Below are 16,584 nucleotides of genomic sequence, written 5' to 3' on the forward strand. Positions count from 1 at the left end.
AGGTGGCCGACAAAATGTTGCAAACATACTAGTAGCCTATATGACTCATTTAAATTGACAACATCACTCACAAGGGCACTGGTTGGACCTCATTTGTTGTGTTGTACTAATGTGATATCGAGCTAACTGTACAGCTACTCCTGTCTCCCTCAGTGACACTTTGAAACATGGGAGGAGCCTTTGAAATGGGACACGGGTTGTTGACCTGTATTGACAATGTATTTGCTTTAGAAATACAGATTATGTAGGCTCTATCTCCTGACCTGGGAGACAGTGACAGTCTCCTGTATCTTTCCATCACCATCTTCCTGTCGAAGAAGAGGTCAAAGATCACAGGTGTCTCTGTCACTCCCTCTACACTTCCTGTCTCGATGTGTGTGTTTCCTTCATCCTCTTTCCAGCAAAACCTCAAAGTGGGCCCTCTGTGTTTTTGGTGATATCTCTTTTAATCAATCAATTAATCCTGGATTTAAATAGCCACATTCTGGAGACTCTGTTGCCACTTTTAGACCCTGTTTGATGTAATTCAACTTTATTAGGATTAAAGAGTGACACCACATTTTGGTTTAATCCAGACAGGCCAAACGATAGATGTAGAGATTGCTTTGCGGTGTCTTATACAGTGTGTTAATATTCTCAACAAGGCCTGTGTGTGTAAATTCACCCTTCTCTCACTCTCTACCAATCTCTGCCTCTCTCTCTCACTCAGTCAGGATATAGGTGTTGTCCACTGCAAAGGAAGGAAATTCTGTCACTTAGAACAATGGGCCTGTTTCTCTATCTATAGAACCAGAGAAGCTGAGAGCCAGAGGGAGAGAGGGAGCAGGCTGTGTCCAGTTATAGAGAAAAAGAGAAAAAAGGGCATTTTAGTTAAGAGAAGCTTGAACTACTAGATGTTAAGAATTGGAGATGCGTGGCAGGTTTAGGCCTTTCAGAATGGAATTGCATTGCCATGAACAGGAAACATACAAGTTTATTAAATTACTTTGAGCTGCGTTTTTGCATTTCAGTGGCGAACGATTATCATCACACACTGTAGAAGGATCTGAAGTAACCGTGGGTAAGTGTATTTTAAATCTAACAGCTAAAACTATTAGTTTCTCTCCCTACTTAACATCTGTTGTCTGTGTATCATTTGAAAGTATTTTTCCAAAGGGAGACTATGATTTTGTTCAGGTCTCCACATTTCACCTATGAGATGAAGGCAATGTGTGTTCCTTAATTTCGATTGTAATTGACATAGAAGGAACAGCGAGGTGGGTTTTCCCCTGTCAGTGCGACAGCTGGAGCCGAGTCCTACAAAACATGCTTCCTGTTTGAGAATGGGACATTCACGCTATGATTTTCAGGGACTGATTGGGTTGTCTTGGGTTAATCCCTTCTGTTTGTTTTCAGCATGTTGACAACCTGCTGTAGGTATCCTGTTGATATTTTTTGGTCGTGACATCATACCATTGTTACATTGTTTCAATCCTGGCATTGCTGACACACATTCCTCACTGCAGTGTGGAGGTAGATTAAGGAGATGAGGGGAAACGTAACATTTACAGTATCTTGACATGCTGCAGATTGTTGGATTAAAAACACCACATTTGTTCTTAATATCTGCATGCATGTTTCTCTCTCTCTCGCTGTCAGATGGAGGGGTCTGGCAGTCCTCGCTTCAGAAAGCTCCATTTCCCAGTGGGTTTGTGGATCAACTCACCCAGGAAACACTTTGCCAAGCTTGGGGGTCGCTGGCCCAGTGCTATCTCAGTGAAGTCAGTCACAAGTTCTCTTAAACTCACTTTTGTATTGCCTGTGTTATGTGACTTTCACGCCACTTGTTGTTTAGTTAGAATTCAGTGCCTGATTGTTGAGTTTCTATATTGATATCATCTTATCTGACTTCCACTGTCATTGGTATCTCCTCAACCCTGTACCCTTCCCTGTTTTATTTTAGTCCTTGTTGTTTGTCCATGTTTAGACAGTGATAATTCACAGCTGACTTGTCCCTTCCTTTCTCCTTCCTCTCTCCTCGATCTGTCTTCCCCTCCTCTGTTGTTCCCAGGTCGACCACCAGCTCTGACGCAACCTCCCTCCACGAGGCCCCCTCTGCTCCTTCCTCTTCCCTTTCTAACTCCACCCCTTCGCTGGCTTCCCCTACCCCATCCCCATCTCCTTCCCCGGCCTTCCTCAGGCCACGGCCTGCTGGGCCCCAGTCCCGCACTAAACGCCTTTCCCATCTCTTCCTGCGAGGGCGCTCTAACAGTGACCGGGACCGGGCAGTGGGGGAGAGGGAGAGAGAGGTTTGGGCGCATTCAGCTGCCCCGTCCTCCCACCACTACTTGCCCCCTGCCTCTTCCTCTGCCCCGGGCCTAATCAAGATCTATGGGGATGCCCTCTCCAGTGGGGCCAACTATCGCTCCCTGCTGGCCAACATTCACTCTACAGCCAGACAGCTCATTGCCCAGGTCATCACCCGGTATACTGAGAGGGAGAGGGAGGAGACAGATGACGCAGGTATGAGAGGGGGGACATTTTCTCTCATTTGGACCTCTGCTGTGACTCAATTACTGGGAATTGTTTGCTCAAATATTTTAAACCAATTGGAAATGACTTAATATAAACATAAACAGTGGTGTTATGGAAAAAATAATGACCCCCCTCCCCCTCCTCATCCCTTCCTCCATTACCTTCTAGTTCTCCAGAAATACAGCCCAGAGGACTTCCTGTTGTGTGATGTCATTGGAAAGCCCATCCAGCAGCCAGATGGAGCTATCAAATGGGAGACAGAATGCCGGAGAAGTGTTGCCCCATGGGAACGTCCCTTGTTGTTAGTGGACATGTGGCGGCCAAAGGAAGGATTTGAGCGGCGCTTTGAGATCCAAAGGAAGGATGACTATGAGAGAGAAGAGAGGGAAAAGGAGAAGGAGCTTGAGAGGGAGGGAGAAAACTACCAAGGTATGTGTGAAACTCAACAGGCGGGTCAGTGTACACACAACACAGGGTCTGACCGACCGATCCTCTTATATCCTGGCAACAGGTGTGCGCTGGCGGCGGAGCAGGATGTCCTCAGGGGGGGGACCAGAGGAAAGTGAGCGTGGTCACCGTGCAAGGAACTCAGAGCTCAGGAGGAGCATCAGTGACATGAACCTGAGTCTGCGGCGTCGCCAAGGCAACCATGTCAGCAGTGACCAACGTGGCTCTGGCAACCGGCCTAACAACGTATCAGTGCAAGACAGGAAGAACATTGTGAGCATGATCAACCCACAACAAGGAGAGGTAAAGAAGATGACGTTGTGAGGGAGAGAAGGAGATATTGTAATGGTGCATGTGGTGTTCTAACCATTATGTCCTAACCTATTTCAGATCAGAGCCTCAAAAGTTGAGGCGAAGGTTGGATGGACGAACCAGCCGGCTGAGGACGAGAAGGATTACTCCAGCTGTGACCTGGAAGTGATGTCACAGAGTTTGATCCTTCCACCTACAGACCGGCCCTACTTCCTGTTGTTGCAGGGTTACGATCAGAGCAAGGCAAGACACGCTGACAGATGATATCACACACACAAACACTCACAAACAACACCCACGCACACGTACACTATGTTAACACAGACTCACAGGCAGACACCCACGCACACATGGACGTTATGTGTGGCACGTTAAAGTGGTATACACTTCAGTAGAGTTCATATGCAGTGATGTGCACAGATGCACACTAACAGGCATTTTTTTGTGGAGGATCTGTGCAGACATAAATGCATGCACACACCCTGTGCATGACATCATACCTGCATGTCTGTAATCGCCACATACCATCAGGGTTTCCATCCCTCTACAAGCCTCTCCCATTCAGCATCCTGCACAAAACAGCCTCAGAGCAGCACAATGCCTCAACAATGTATCCAGCGAAAGCATAAAACCCCTCTGTGCACATCACTCCATCTCACACAATGACCTCACACAGGTCTCCATTGTAACAAACTGTGACACACTTCATACCTTATCAACCGCCTTCTGTTCAACTTAACATCTCAGAGATGAAAGGTTGATATAAACATTGCACTTAAAAGATAACAGACCTCCCTGTCTTTCTTCTGCTCTCCACTGTGTGTTTTGTTTAGGATTTTGTTTTGTACATCATGGCGGGACATACGCATATGTTTGGAAGAAAGCCCACAATGAGGGAGAGAGAGAAGGATAGAGAGAGGGAGAGGAAAGGGAAAAGGCCTTTGAAGGTGGACACCTTCCTCTCTGCTCCTGACCTCTTGGCCAGACACTTGTTGATCAGGAGAGACTCAGCTGTTCCCGAGACCCCCAGCAGACAGGGTACTAACAGCCACTAATTCATATCATACTTGGATCCATGGTGCATGTGCTGTCTACCTTAACAGAACTTTATTTTACCCTAGCTCTGATGCGGCCCTTCAGAGGCGGTGCAGTCACGCATAACGGAGTGGCCCTTTACAGGGAGGCGGTCCTAAAGCCCGGGGATGTGATTGGTCTCGGAAACCACTTCCTTTTCTTGTACCGTGACCCCCGCGTTATTCCAGCTCCACCGCTGGCGTTGACCCTGCCGTTGCAGGCTGATTCCTCCACCACCTGCTGCCCTTCAGGGTTAGTGGACAGACAGGAAGCTCTGAGGCAGTACCTGGGATCTACAGAAGCCGTTCTAAAGTTTCATCCCCGTCACGCAGATGCTCTGTTACAGGTGAGACAGGAAGTTAAAGAAGCTCTTACTAACCATCCAATTTATCTTATATCATTAAAAATGGCCTTGATGACTTACCTTATGTTTATTCTTCATTTTTCTCTCAGGAGATAATCTCCAAAAATTCCTCCCCAGACTCTGGAGGCGGGCCTTTAGCTCCTGCTTATCTCCTATCAATCATGATAGATCATGCATCCAGACACCTGGACCCCGCTCTCACACCACAGATATTACTCAAGTCAGCCAATCTAATCAAAGAAATTGTCTGGGTAAGGGAAAAAAATGTGTCTTTATAAGTAATTTTTAATTTAATATTTTGACCAGATGTGGTGCAAGATTAAAGGTCCATCCAACAATTGCCAAGAAAAAAAGACCAAATTGTCAACCTGCTGGTGACCAGAGGAAGTCAATAGGATTCACACTCTGGGAATATTCATGCCACTCCATCCAATAGCTCGACTTTTAAAATGTTATTGTATATATTAGTAAAACAAGAAAATACAGCATGGGGTTTAGCAGCGTTTCCTCTGTAGAGGAAGTAATAACTGAACCACAAACCTTTTTTGGGGAAGTGTTGCATAACAATTTGGTCACGTCCTTACGTAAACCGCCTTGGCACAAAAACATTTAGTAGGTAAATTAAGATGCCACATTCAGTCAGACAGAAAACCAGCAGACAGACATGTGCCCTTCATTGTGGCCTGCTACATTGTGGACGGGAGAGGATGAGCTGATGTCACTGCCCTCCTGCTGGAAAAAGTGCTGTAATTGTCCTGGCTGCAGGGCGAGACTCCGCTCCCCCTCCTCCACCCCCACACTAACCCGAGATGTCTCTCCTCTCTTCTGTCTCCAACTCTCTTTACAGGATAACATTAAGGAATTTGGGGATAAGCATCCCACGCAAAAGTAAGAACATTTTTGTTCTACGTCATGTTTCCTCTGTTTAGAGATCTCCTGCTGAGTGATTCATGATACATTTGTGCTTGTGCTGTTATGTCTTTGGTGCATTTTTGTGGTATGATGAAAGCATCGTAACACAGTGATGTTGAAAAATGTCTCAAATATAGTTTATTAATAATAACTCATGTCTATTTTTACATGCAGCATGGTGTGTTTCTGTTTAAAGCATAAACAAAACACTGACAGGAAAATGTTCACAAATATTTTAGGGCTAACATAACTTTGGCATTACATAAATGTGTCCAGTTCCACAGAGCAAGAAGGTGAGATAAGCACGCCAAATGTCCAGAAACTGTCCTCTGACCTTCGACCCCTGATGTTCTGGATGTCAAATGCCACAGAGCTCCTTAACTTCTTCCAGGTCAAAGTTGAAGCCATGGAGAGAGAGTGGGAGTTTGAAGGTGAGACTGATTTTAAAATAATGAAAATGACCGATTCTTGTTAAAGAAAATAACCTTGAGCTATGACTGTTTAATGAAACAAAAATGGATTAAAGTGTGCACCGAATCTTAACTCGTCTTGCTGATCTTCTCCTTAAAGCCCCGGGGGACCCAGTTTTGACAGCTGACATGGACACTTGCTCAGAAGCTCTGGCGCAGCTGGATGATGTCATTATGCACACCTTCCAACAGTGTGTGTATCACCTCACCAAGGTGCAGTAGAAGAGTATCCTACTGCTCTAATAGACACATCTAGTACACAAAAAAAGTCAACATACTTAGACGCAAGACTTAATACATATTTTCATTTTTTCAAGATTTTTCTGGTCTCGCCAGCCAAGATTGAATTTTTTTTCCCAGCTGTGAGCGCCTCCTCGATTCAGTTTGCACGTTGCATTCTGGGAGATTTGTGTGCATCTACAGCAAACGCTGTGATACGTCAAACATGAAACCTGTCTTAAATGTAGTAAACACTTAATAGGTATGTATGGGGACAGCAAACAATGAAAATGCTAACAGGCTGATGATAAGAAGCTACAAGGTTTACCATGTTCTTGGTTTAGCATGTTAACGTGCTAACGTGCTAATCATAATCAGACACACGGTGGGCCTGATGATAGCGGTGTAAAAAAAACAGTTGGAGGTAAAGTAAGAGGATCAGCAAAGCTAGTAGGGTTCATCCTCTAGACACCAAGAATGACTAAATTGAATGGCAATTTGTTTAAATATTTCAATGTGGATGAAAATGGTTGACTGACCGATGGAAAATAACTCTCTGCCATCTTCTTCTTAATTCATCCCAATTCAGTCTGTTCCTTCCCTCTTTCATCATTCCAGCGATATATATATGATCTTAAATTAATTTCTTTCTGAACAAATGAACTCAATGAAGTCTCTCTTTTCTGTCTACAAAGACCCTGTACTCACTCCTTCCAGCTCTCCTTGACTCCAACCCATTCTCTAGCGAGGAGAAGGAGAAGGATGGAGCTCGAGGTGCAGAGGGGGAGGAGAAAGGAGGAGAGGAAGGAGAGGTGGATGACGTGTCGGCCTTACCACTTAAAGTTGCCGGGCTGGTGGAAGTGTATCGCTGTTCTCTGATGCTGTCGCGGGAGGCGTGTCTGTCCCCGCCGCTCACCTCCCAAACCTTTGGCTACCTCTTCTTCTTCACCAACACCTCCTTACTCAATACTTTGCTGGAGAGAGGTGAGAGGACGCAGGTTACACCTTTGCTGAAGAGAAAACTGTGACCACAAGAGACCATGAGGAGATCATGTTAAATATAATAGGAGCACAAGCAGAGAAGAGTCGTAGCGTTAGTGACAGTGATCAGTAATGTCAGTTATACAGCAGTATCGCGTAACAAACAATGCTCCCCTGGTCATACCAGACCAAAGAAGGCTGTGCGTATTAAAGGTATACTTCCTTCTATTGGTCAGTTGGTGTTTGTGAATGAAGAGAGTGAGAACAAAGCTGTGAATCAGAGAAATGAAAGATCATTTTCAGAACCGCCCAGAACACGGCAACATGAGCCGAAAGTAGGAACTGTAGGCCGAGGCCACAGTTTCTGTTGGTACAGACACCATATGAGAGGGATTATCTCTCTATCAGTCCACATTGTTTTGCATAGTGTACCTTAAAATTGAGCAATGATTTTCATTCATAAATGGAGGTTTGTGTTATTTCCCCCTCATTGAGTGCTCTCTTTGATAACAGAATAGTTTCTTTCTGTTCTCTCTAGATGGACTGTTTTCATGGTCCAGAGCAGTCCAGATCCGTACAAACTTGGACCTGGTCCTGGACTGGCTACAGGGGGCTGGATTAGGAGACATAGCCTCTGAGTTCATGAAGAAACTGTCAGTCACAGTCAACTTCCTGTGTATCCCCAAGACGCGGCTTATCCAGGTAACGTACATGTGCAGGAAGCCTGCTCAGCCCTGAGATGATTATATGATCATATTAATAGACGATGAACCTCTCATCTTCCAGTCATCCTGGGCCAGTCTACAGGAGGACCATGTCTTGTTAAGCCCTTCCCAGTTGAACCACCTGCTCATCCATTACAAGCTGGGTCCAACCAGGGCCCCACCAGCATCCTGGGCCCCTCTGCCAGGCACAGAGCTGAGTGGAGGTGATACTGATGAATAAAGCTAACAAGAGTAAGAATCCAACCAGTGATAGAATCAGTTAAAAGTGAATCCCTTTGTTTCCTTTCTCATCTTTTAGACATCTTTGAGAGCTTCTTGGATCATCCTCCTCTAATCCTGCCAAATGAGACTCCACGCCTTGACCTCTCCCAGCCAATCCCAAGCCCTGAGCTCCAAAAGGAAGTGACACGTCTCCGCACCTTCTTGTGGGGACTCGACCAGGATGAGCTCCCTGCCAATCAGAGGACTCGGCTTTGAGGCAGCCCATATTTGTCTACTGATGTCTCACAAAATAGCAAATAGGCAGAAACAGCACACACACAACACTTCAAACTGGACAGATTTTCTGCATTTTGTTGCCTGGTTGTTGTTTGCTCATAACATTTCCATATCAATTCATTTATCCATTTAGATATTTTCAAGTAAAAGAAATGTATTGGCTTTGGTATGTCTCGAAAGATGTTAGTTACAGGCAGGGAGTAAAACTGTCTGCTCAGACATGTGGTGTGATACTTTACGTGTTTTATTTGGCTCCCATGTATGTTTTTGAACTACTTGTTTTTAATAAAACACTGAATTCTAGTCTAAAAGACCTGGAGGTTCTGTGTGATCTTTGACGAGCTTGTTTCCCAGCAGGGCCCCTTGGGTTTGGCACTCGCCTCAACTTCAACACCAAAGGAATATTCCACAAGGTGGCGATGCAGGACTCGGGCCCCTTTGACATTAAATGATGAGTCTGCAGGTAGAATTGCTTGACAAAGGAGGCAATCACACAAATGCATTATCGTCTGCTCTGAAGCGTCACTCATTTCCTGTAATCAGGGTAACGTTTTACGAAGGGGTCATGAAGTAAATTAGCAAGTAAATTAGATTGTGACGACCACACAAAGGTAACCTTTACCCAGGTGAGCTGTCACAAAGGTCAAGGCTGAAGACTTAAGAGCATGGGAGATTTTAATTTCCCTTTGTTGATGTGACGCACACAAGTTGTCTGATAGGTTGGGTTTCCCATTTCATTAATGTGGTACAATCCCCATAAAAAACCCAGCTCATTAAGCATAAATAGCAAGTGGCTGCAGACAGGAGATATCATCAACAAGCGTGAGTAACAGCTCAACTTGAACTGTCACAATTTGGTAATATCCAGTCAATCCCCCTGTCTAGTCAGCCAGACCTCTAGAACAGTTCACAGCTTTCTTTGTTTTGAGAGTGAAGCTCAATGACGTCTTCACAAACTCAACTAATCATGCTCCTCCTTTTGGCGCCTGACCAAATGGCTTCCTTTCTTCCGGTCAGCCTCTCACATGAATTCCTTTACGGTAAAAAGATTTAAAAAAAAGTCCTGTGAGAGACCCCCCGCTTACATCATCACTGTTGCCTCCGGTTCTGTCTCTCCAATTTCTTGCTGTGCTCACATCAAAAAACATGCCACTGACAAAAGCCAGTTATAGATTATGAATCATGAGAAGAGGCTCCCTGTGGTCACGTTTATCAATTAGGTGATTGTAATCGCTCTCATTTGAAATTCAATGTGGTGTATGAGTGAGAGTGAGGCTGTGTTTGTGTGCTAATTTCAACTTTCCAGTAATGTCAAACAGATGTCGTCTGTAGCTTTATAATGAAGCACAGATGAGGTTCAGGCTGGTGAAGGTCCTGCTGATTGTGTGACGTTACAGTAGCCGTGATACAACGCCGTGACCAACGTCTGAGCACTATTAAGTAACGTGTAAGGTTTAGTAAGCATGTGACACACACACCGCTTTTCTGTGATCTCAATCACTCACACATACTAAGTGTCATACACACTTTCGCCCTGAATTGCATACACACACACACACACACACACACACACACACACACACACACACACACACAAACACACACACACGCACTACGTAGACTTCTTTACCCAGGTGCAGAGTCCCACACCTGTTGTAGCAGCTCTCTGTAATTAACTCAACACAATTATCATTGGTGGATGGGGGGGGGGGGGCGAAGACAATGGGGCAGTTATTCTCCCCCTATCATCTCCTTCTCTCTCCCTGCTGTCGAGTAATGAAAGATTATTCCCTTCTTCAAAGAGACGGAGTTTCCTACAAAACAGCTGAGTCAGAGGAGAAAAGAGCGAAGGATGAAAAGAAGGGGAGAACAGTAGGGAGGCAGCGCGGTAATGCGATGCTGCTGGTGTGAGGCCCAGCGGACCACAGTGATTGTGTTCATTGTTGTTACACACAGGAGTCATTTTCAGGAACCAGGAAAGGGCCCATGGCTCCCACACTTAACACTTAACAGCTACAACCTGGAACGGCCTCAGTGTCTATTTGTGATCTGGTAACACTTTACCTGAGCGCTGCGTCATCCCAAAGCCCAAAGTATAAGGAGGTTCTTCAAGTCGTACGTCAGGGGAAAGGGTAAAATCCCATGACTGTAGGGCCACTTGATGGAGGTTGTGAGACATGTTTTATCAGGAAATGAGAGTGTGAGGGTTTAAGTCCAAAGGCGTCATCATTACCAAATATGACGGTCTCCTCTAGCAGTGGGGACCTTTGTTGTGGGGGGGCAATATTACTTGCAGGAGTCTGACTCTAACTTTCTCAGTTTGGGTCTCAGTTTGAAAATATTTCAAAAACTGCAGTCACTGGAGAGTCATCTCTGTCTGAATCAAATTGAGAGTGGAATATTGTGCGTGGCTCCGGGCTAAGTCCTGCGTTAAGGCCAGGAAGGAAACAAGGGAGCAGAGGAATCTCTGTTAAGTCACAGACAGACAAAAAGACAGACTGGGGGTGTAGGAATCTACGACTGTGAGAGGTCTGAGACGAGTGATGCAAAGGTCAGAGGTGCCGGGAGGGAAATCAGTCAGATGCAGACAGACGACAGACTGGCTGAGGAGATGAGGAGACGCGTGGATGAAATGGACAGCGGGCCTCAGTGAGATGACTAAAAGCTTGAGAGAAAAGCCTCCGTCCTCCTCAAGGAACGGATCTGTTTTCCTGGTTACGTCACTCGAACGTGAAATGCACACATAAACACACAAACTTTTCCTTTTTTTTTTTTTGGGTGCACACATGCATGCCCCTACACACAAATGCACACAGGCACACGCAGGGATATAAAAGAACCCCTGTGAGGTCAGATCCACCGGGCTGAGGCTGTCCACTGTTAGTAGAACTAGCCAGCTAAGCCTCACAGTCTCACTGGCAGCTACAACCACCACCACCAACCACTGTACCCTGCCTTGCCCTGCCCTGCCCTGCCCTGCCCCGGCTCTCTCTCCACTGGCGGCTGTCTGTCCTGCTGCTGCTGCTGCTCTACGGGACTGCGGAGCGTTAATGTGTGTGCTTTTTCAATTTGGGATGCGGCCATTTCCACTGATTTGGAACTGGTGGTCTTTTCCTCTTTTCCAAAATGTCCTCATCTACCTTTTTCCTCCATTCCTCCCGCTTTCCTGCCCCTCTCTCTCTCTCTCTCTGTCTCTCTCTCTCTCTCTCTCTCTCTCTCTCGTTCCCCCTCAGTACATTGCTCTCGGGCCGGGGGGCCTGTGGGCCTGTGGGTAGGGGCCTTATTCCATCAGCCTGGGGCTTCTGTCAGAGGCTTGTTCCATTTTGCGTCATGGTGTTGACTGAGCGGACCCCACACTTAACTCCCATACAGCTATGGGGTTGGGCGGCAGGGCAGCCGGCGCGGGCTAACGCGGCCCCGTGTTCAGCGTGGTAATCTGATGGCCGTGTTTATTTTATGCTGCTCTCCTTTGATGGAGCAGAAAAAGTCTTTGGGCTTTTTGTTTCAGCACTTTCACTGCCAGGTCAGAGGTGCTCGCCGTGGTTACGCTCAGGAAGAATAATATTTGCCCTTATATTCGCTCCAAACAGGCTTTTTTCCATATTAGTGTCAGGGATACTCTCCGGGTTTCTGCCTTCCACTGATTCGGCACATTGGAGGTGAAGGGTGGTGGGGGACCGCACCTCAAATGGATCGCTCCCTGGGGGATGATGGGGTGTTCCATAGGTCGTCCCTGGGGCCTGTTCCTATACCCCTGAGTGAACCCCCGTCACACTCTACGGACCAGAGAGAGCCCTGCAGCCATATGTATATATATATATATATATTAGCCCCAGTAGTGAAGGGAAACACACACATAAACACATGAAAACACCCTCCCTCCTGCGGCTCCACCTCAGCTGTCAGTAGTCCAAACCTCCCAGGGGTTCTTTTTAATGGAGTTACCAAAAAAACAAAAGAGAAAGAGTTACCTCTCCTTGTCTGCCTGTGCCTCTCACTGCCTCACCTCAAAACTCACACACCCACCTATCCGCCTTGTGTCAGCTGTTTCAGATGGGTTGAAAAGCCAGGGAACCGCACAAAGTCATTATATGAGGTTTGACCTTAACGTACGAGAGGGAGAGAGGGCAAAATGTTCACGTTCACCGGATCAAATTCTGACCCCAATTTGCTCTGTACAACCACACGGTGAAGTACAAATAAAGTCTCATGTATTGCCCCTCAAAATGTATCTCTACTGAGCCCCACAGTGTTGATCTGACCTGGGAAAGGGTTCCATGAGTGGCGACCTACAGGACTTGCTTTGTCATGCACAAATGCTTTTTTTACTTTGAAGATTAATCACGTAGCTTTTGAGTGAAGAAGTCCAGACTGTGGCCGGAATATTATTTATCTATCTGGATTTTTGTTATTGTAATTGGCCAAGGTCTATGCTGTGATCATGATATTACAGGAATGAATCACTGTCACATGAGATAAGACAGCCTGGGGAGTTTTATATGGATCATTTTTCATTTCCTTCTGGGTTGTCCGTTATTTATGATCTGAATACAAAAAAAAACTGGATAAAGGCCAGATAGGAACAATAAGCACACATACACACACACTGGCATGCATCAACAGAAACTAGATCGCCATCATCTCTCTTATCTTTTATTGGAGATGAAGAGAAACCAGTGTGCAGGAAGGACTGTTTACACTTCCTGCCCTCCTACATATATGCCATTATCCACCTTTCTGTTGTAACACATTAGACATATTTCTGGCCTCCCCAGTGACCGTGAGGTATGTGCTTACTCACAGATGAAGGAGCCTAAACGCTGATGTAATCCAGGGGAAACAGGGAAACGAGAAGGGGGGAACTACCCTGGTGGTAGGTAATCCAATCCCTCCTGTTCCAATTTAGCAGCTCAAAACAATTACTGACTGGCTGCCCCCAAATCAGCGCCAGCACCCAGACAAAAGGGATGTAGACTTTGCTTGTTAGTAGACACTGATGTAAAGTCAGATTTAGTGGGTCTCTACAGAGGGGACGCTAATCTGGATCAGGGTTTGGCAATGTCATGGTTCAAACTGCGTTTGAAAGCCTCTGCAGATGGTACAGTGTGGGAGACAGTAGAAAAGCCGGGTCAGTGAGTCATAGAGGTGCTGTCAAGTCCGACCAAAGGATTTACCAGCCAGAAATCTGCCCGTGAGGTGTGGGTGCGTATCCTCTTCCCACTCGCTGTCACCCAATCAGAGGCCTTTCCTGTGACATGCCTCTATCTATATCCCTCTTCCTGTCCCACAGTTGTCCCGTTGCTTGTCCAACACCCGTTAGATGAGATGTTCAGTCTCGCTATCTTCGTTCGGTCATTCTCTTCCATCGCATCGCTTTATCTTCAGCTGGTCATCGCTTCTTTTCTCCATGACTGTCTCACCTATCTCCGTCCAGTCCTTCCAACCCATCCTATTCTTTTCTTTTCTGTCTTTCGTGTGTCACCATCCAATCCTCGTCATCCATCTGGGCTTCCAAGGAGGCCTCTGTCACAGTGTTTATTGTCTTAGTGTCAAACGTAGGCCTACGTCTGTCCAGGCATCCTGTCCCGTCCCCTCCCATCCCACTCTTTGTCGTCATCCTTTTCATTTCTCCCCAGTGATTGTCCGCGCTCCTGTTGTTTCTGGGCTTTCAGTCCAGTCTGCTGCGGGGAATTTCCTCCTTATCGTTCACGGGGCCATTCCTTGCATTCCTGGCATGCTTCCTGGCACTACCGGGGGTCCAGCCAGATGCGAGGGCGTCTGTAATACAAGGCAGACGCTGAGGCCAACTCACACCATTCATACATCCGGCGGTGACCTTCTGATGAGAACGGACAGTGTGATTGATGAAGAGAAAGAGGACGAGGAGCCAGAGAGAATAGGGAGGTGGACACATAAAAAGACAGTGGCGGCAGGGGGAGTAATGGCAATGTGTGTGAATTACCGGTATGTGCCAAAAATAGAACATTCTGGATAGCTTTCATTTCTAAGGCCTTGACTCACAGACTGTTATTGATAAAAGAAGACATGTAAGGCATTTAAACATCACCCGAGTGAGCAGTTTGTGGCCAATTGGGAACGGCAGGGGGTCAAAGTGCACATAAACATCGGCAACAAGAATAGAGAGAGATTAGAATAACTTTCATGTCGTTCCTCTTAGTCACAATCCTCTGAGGATAAAGGTGGTTCTCTAACGGCACACTAAACTCAGCTTTTGTGAGTTCCCACAGTGACAAAGGTTAGGAAAATAAATGGGAGATCGTCTGGGTTGTGACAGGTCATGCAGATGTACGAGTAAAAGATGGCTGTCAGAGTCATCGACTTGTCAGCTGGAGATAATGATAATGGTGGTTAGGAAGAATGCACGCAAACACATGACTTCCATATCTTGCTTTCACTATTCCTGAGATAAGATAGCATGTCCAAGAAGGATGAGGGACAGATAGTCCACAGTTTATATAAACATTTACAGTAAATGTTTTCTTTTCACAGGAGAATGAAAAAAACAAACAAAGACTGCAACCCGACAACAACTGCAGGAACTTCAGTCTTCAGCATGAAGACAGTGTATCTTCTGTGCCATGTTTGCGCCGCTTTAAGTCAAAGTCACTTCAAACCAAAGTTGACATTTCAGTGAACTTGAGGTCCGCCTCCCCTCCCCGTGCGGTCAAAGTCAGCCTCCTGAATGTGGAGAGCAGTCTTCTTGATTCCCAAACATTTCCAAATGCACTCTGTCTCCAAACCGTTGTACTCAGCGCCCCGATCCCCATGTCCATTCGCTGTTTCAAAACATAAACAGTGCGGATATGAAATTTCCTTTCCTGTGTTTGCTCTTAGTTATGATGAAATTTACACACTCTGCACGGCTGACGCACAGGAAGTGGTCGGCGGAACGATGGTAGAATCAATACAGCTGCTGCATGTGCGCTGTTACAAGTTGTGTTATCTGCTATCATTGTTGTAGGAGGTTGATTTACGATTGTCAGCATGTAATGAGCGTTAATTTAATAAATGGCCAGCGGTGAAGAGGCCTGATGTGCGTCAGCATTCACAGAAACAGCCAGGACATGTCAGGTTAAAGGGGGACAGAGGGTTGTAAATGCTTTTAATTGCTGTGATGAACTGTCTCACAGACGTAAGCATATGTGTGTTTCTTCAAGTTTGCTTGTGTGTGTCTGAGTGTGTGTGGGGATCCATCCATCTGCAAAAGGGCATCCTCCCAACCCCCCATGTGACTGAGGTCGCCTCACGTTGACAAGTCACTCAGAAGGGCAAACTGCGACGTCACACAAGTGCTTTTCCTTTTGTCTTCCCGGTCCCTTCACTGTTTCCCCGTCGGCTATCCAGACCCCGCTGCTACACACACACACACACACACACACACACACCCCTCCCCGTTTCCCCTGCATTTGTCAGCAGCTCTCAGCTTCCGTAGAATAACACGACAACAGGCTCAGTGTGTGGCTGACGCAGACGCACGGCGCGCCGGCGAGCAGCGGTCAGCTCTGATAGAGTATCCATCACGCACACACAGAAAAGGTGCAAGACTGACAGAGAGACAGGTCGTGTCTCCGGGATGACTCTGCTGCACGCCGAGGAATGCACCACAAATAGGACCTCCACTTTTCCCTCTGCTCTCTGCTCGGTACGGGATTCTTGTGCCGAGACGTTGCAGCCAAGTGATAGAAATAATTCACTGCTTGATTACATACGCTTTGATTGTTTAACGGTTGTACTGTTTATGTTTCGCTGATCCTCCTGCGCACCAGACTGCACCAGAGAAAACAGTGGCATGTGAAGTGTGTGTGTGTGTGTGTGTGTGTGTGTGTGTGTGTGTGTGTGTGTGTGTGTGTGTGTGTGTGTGTGTGGAAGAGAAAGTGAGAGGGGAGCTGAGGAGAAGCTGAAAGGAGGAAGAGATGGAGAGAGAGAGAGAGAGAGGGATGCAGACAGGACACGCAATGACAGGGGAGGAAAGAATGTTTCGGGCGACTGAGAATGGCGGTGAGAGGAGCAGTGAGACAGGCCGGGCTCTCCACTGTGTAACACCAGT

General features: G+C 46.5%; 1 protein-coding gene across 1 annotated transcript; it reads left to right on the forward strand.

Annotated features, from left to right (window-relative positions):
* The first annotated feature begins 818 nt into the window (after positions 1 to 818).
* rasip1 (Ras interacting protein 1) lies at positions 819 to 8,829 on the forward strand. Its single transcript, XM_084027075.1, has 16 exons — positions 819 to 1,060; positions 1,639 to 1,760; positions 2,051 to 2,502; positions 2,683 to 2,943; positions 3,026 to 3,264; positions 3,352 to 3,516; positions 4,107 to 4,311; positions 4,395 to 4,693; positions 4,801 to 4,962; positions 5,559 to 5,599; positions 5,900 to 6,054; positions 6,194 to 6,306; positions 7,008 to 7,296; positions 7,832 to 7,995; positions 8,080 to 8,221; positions 8,317 to 8,829. The coding sequence occupies exons 2-16, from the start codon at positions 1,639 to 1,641 to the stop codon at positions 8,493 to 8,495; spliced, it is 2,988 nt and encodes a 995-aa protein (XP_083883201.1). The 5' UTR covers positions 819 to 1,060; the 3' UTR covers positions 8,496 to 8,829.
* Positions 8,830 to 16,584: the final 7,755 nt, after the last annotated feature.

This window comes from Eutrigla gurnardus (genome assembly GCF_963514095.1).
Source record: "Eutrigla gurnardus genome assembly, chromosome: 14".
Lineage (NCBI taxonomy): Eukaryota > Metazoa > Chordata > Actinopteri > Perciformes > Triglidae > Eutrigla > Eutrigla gurnardus.

What these genes read in the sequence shown, in the direction of transcription:
- rasip1 (XM_084027075.1), top strand. Translation starts at nt 1,639, where the DNA reads ATGGAGGGGTCTGGCAGTCCTCGCTTCAGAAAGCTCCATTTCCCAGTG. An exon ending in AGGGTTACGATCAGAGCAAG is followed by an intron (nt 3,517 to 4,106) that starts GCAAGACACGCT and finishes TGTTTTGTTTAG; the next exon opens with GATTTTGTTTTGTACATCAT. An exon ending in CAATACTTTGCTGGAGAGAG is followed by an intron (nt 7,297 to 7,831) that starts GTGAGAGGACGC and finishes TGTTCTCTCTAG; the next exon opens with ATGGACTGTTTTCATGGTCC.